General features: G+C 30.1%; 1 protein-coding gene across 1 annotated transcript; it reads left to right on the top strand.

Annotated features, from left to right (window-relative positions):
- Positions 1–2,621: 2,621 nt before the first annotated feature.
- LOC142227504 (protein CTLA-2-beta-like) lies at positions 2,622–3,142 on the top strand. The gene is made up of 2 exons (XM_075298052.1): positions 2,622–2,742; positions 2,835–3,142. The coding sequence occupies exons 1-2, from the start codon at positions 2,704–2,706 to the stop codon at positions 3,063–3,065; spliced, it is 270 nt and encodes an 89-aa protein (XP_075154167.1). The 5' UTR covers positions 2,622–2,703; the 3' UTR covers positions 3,066–3,142.
- Positions 3,143–3,537: the final 395 nt, after the last annotated feature.

Below are 3,537 nucleotides of genomic sequence, written 5' to 3'. Positions count from 1 at the left end.
TAAGTTTCAAGTCGATAGCTTGTTTCGTTGGGAAGTTAGCGTGATTTCAACAGACGGACGGACATGCTTAGATCGACTCAGAATTTCACCACGACCCAGAATATATATACTTTATGGGGTCTTAGAGCAATATTTAGATGTGTTACAAACGGAATGACAAAGTTAATATACCCCCATCCTATGATGGAGGGTATAAAAAATTGGTCCTTATAGGTTCATAATTATATATAGCTCCCATATAAACCGATCTCAAGATATGACCTCCGGAGCAAATTTCATCCGATTCGGTTGAAATTGTCTATGTTGTGTAAGTATTTGTCAACTAACAAGCATGCAAAAATTGGTCCATATCGGTCTATAGTTATATATATATATATATATATATATATATATATATATATATATATATATATATATATATATATATATATATATATATATATATATATATATATATATATATATATATATATATATATATATATATATATATATATATATATATATATATATATATATATATATATATATATATATATATATAAACCGATCTCCACATTTGTCCTCGGGAGCCTCTTGGTAGAGCTAACTTCTTGGAGGAGCAAATTTCATCCGATTTGGCTGAAATTTGGTACGTTGTATTAGTATATGGTCGCTAACAGCCATGCCAAGAGTGGTTCATATCGGTTCATTGCTATATATAGCTCCCAGATAAATTACTCCAGATTTTACTTCTTCCTGGATAAGCAAATTGCATTTGACCTTGCTAAAATTTGATACGAATCACACAAAAAATGGACCTTATAGGTTCATAATTGTATATAGCCCCCATATTTCACTTCTGCTTCTCTTTTACCGCACAAAAATTCATACCGGTCAAGAACTGAATTATATAGGTCTTTAATCTGCTTTTTTGCCTAATATATACCCCGTAGGGACTAACGAATTTTGCAACAGAAATAAAATTTCGACAAAATTTTCTATAGAATTAAAATTTTTTCTAAATTTTCTGTAGAATTAAGGTTTTGGCAAAATAAAATTTTGACAAAATTTTCTTCAAAAATAAAATGTTGACAAAATAGTCTATAGAAATAAAATTTTGACCAAATTTTCTATAGAAATAAAATTTTGACAAAATGTTCTATAGAAATAAGATTTTGACGAAGTTTGCAAAAGAAATACAATTTTGAGAAAATTTTCTATAGAAATAAAATGTTGACAAAATTTTCTATAGAAATAAAATTTTGACAAAATTTTCTATAGAAGAAAAATTTTGAAAAAGATTTTTATATTTTGATAATTGCTTTTTTTTGTCTAATGTATACCCCGTATGGACTAACTTCCAATTTAGAAGACGATGTTGATGATGTTTTAAGATACCTTGTCATCGGCAAGTAGTACACGCAAAGAAAAAAAAACGTTTGGAAAACGTGTACCGAAAACGTTTTTCTTTTGTTAGAGCCTTTTGAATTGTTTTGAAAAGTATACACTTTTATCACCAAAAAAATTCGTTTGTTACAAACTTTTTATTTTTCAATAAAAAAAGTTATATTTGAACCAACAACACAGTCCAATTCGTTTATATCAAACACTGTTCTTTTCTGACTTTAGGTCTTTAATAAGACACATTTTACAGTTCATAGTAAAACTTTAATATAGTAGAATGTAATGTTGAACATTTTTTCGGAATCTTCCGACCATATCTGGAATATATGTAAAAAAAAAAAACTTTGGTCGAAGCAGGGATCGAACCCACGACCCTTGGCATGCAAGTCCGACGTAGCAACCACTGCTCCACGGTGCCAAACTAAATGTATTTTTCTGTTAAATAAACTTTGTTTAATCGGCTCGTGGGCGCCGCAAGCTATGCTAGATTAATATAACTTATATGGATAATTAGCTATTGATGACAATAACAGCTACGTAGCTCAGTGGATAGTGTGTTGCCTTACAAATTGCATGGTCCGCGGTTCGATTCTCAGTCCAGGCGAAAGGTAAAAAAAAATTTTAAAAATTTATAAAATCGTATAATTTCTTCTACATTGTTTGTACTACAGAAAAAGGTGCTAAGAACTAGAAAACTTCGTGGAAGTGAGAAAGATGTGAGGGAAAATGCAATTAGGCAGAAAAAATTTTTTTTTGAGTTAGTATTTATGAAATTGCTTTTACATCCTGGAAAAGAATAAACATTTATCACAAAAAGTATATACTTTTCTTCCAAATACACTTCCTTTCAACGGAAAGCAAATGAGAAACGAACTTTGTTTGTCTAAAATTTCGTTTGGGAGGAAAGATTTATTTTTTTGCGTGTTCCACAACCCAAGTAATGCGATTGTGGATGACAGTCTTTAGTAGAATTTTCTACGCAATCCATGGTGCAGGGTACATAAAGTTCGGCACTGGCCGAACTTACTGCCGTATATACTTGTTTCGAACTGATATTTCCATTCACATATTTTATTCTGACACCACCTAAGCCATTGCTTAGGTTAATAATTTTGATAATTCAAATTAATTTTTTTTCTTGAAATTTGGTGAAATTGATGACATAGATGGTTTTCGAAAAAGAAAATTTGAATGCTTAAATTATCCATTGTCATTAATGAGCTTTATTCTTCGAACTTATTCTTCGATTCTAATTATTCTTCGAAAACTTTACAGAAGATTCAAATAAAAATTCTCTCAAGTTTAGTCTCTTCAAAAATGGCTACCATAAAAGATGAAGAATGGCAAGACTATAAGGTAAGATATTCATGCTGGATTGGATTTTTTACCATAAAAATAATATTTCAATATAACAATTTTTTCTTATAAATTTTCTCAAATCAATATAGACCCGTTTTAATAAGTCCTATATGGATGCGAATGACGAAGCAAAGCGTCGTAATCTTGTAGCTCTATGTAAAAAACAAATCGATGAACACAATGTCAAATATGAAGCTGGCAAGGAAACCTATTTAATGAGGCTGAACGGATTCTCTGACAAAACAACTGAAGAGAATAGCAGAATGTGTGGTTGTAGACCAGCTTTTGATATGATCAATCCTAATTATGAAGAAAACTGATTTGAAGCTTTGTAAATTGTATTAACAAAAGTATAAGTAAATAATAAACTTAAGTATTTCGTTGATGTAAAATTAAATATTTAGTCAAATTAAAAAATAATTAAAAAAAAACAATAATTGAATGTTTTTACTTTTTTAATTAAAGACATGTAAATATGGCCAAATGTTAGGCCAGACCGGATCTTGTGTACCCTGCACCTTGGATTGGCATTCACAAGCCAACAGTTAACGATTGGAAGGGAAGGGATATTAAACCTTCCTAACATTGTTTTCTAAATTGTAAGTTAGTCCATATGGAGTCTATGGTAGATAAAAACAAGTATGTAAAGTAGAAAGTTGGGCGAGGCCGACTATATCCTGTACCCTAAACAACCCCTACTGAATTAGTAAACATAAGCCTTTATGGGGTAACATCGAAATAGGTTTTGCAAAAAATTTATTTTATATCATAGAACAATTTGTCAAAATTTTA

Source organism: Haematobia irritans, chromosome 2, assembly GCF_050003625.1.
Source record: "Haematobia irritans isolate KBUSLIRL chromosome 2, ASM5000362v1, whole genome shotgun sequence".
NCBI classification, from domain to species: Eukaryota; Metazoa; Arthropoda; class Insecta; order Diptera; family Muscidae; genus Haematobia; species Haematobia irritans.
This window is presented reverse-complemented; position numbering and strand designations above follow the sequence as displayed.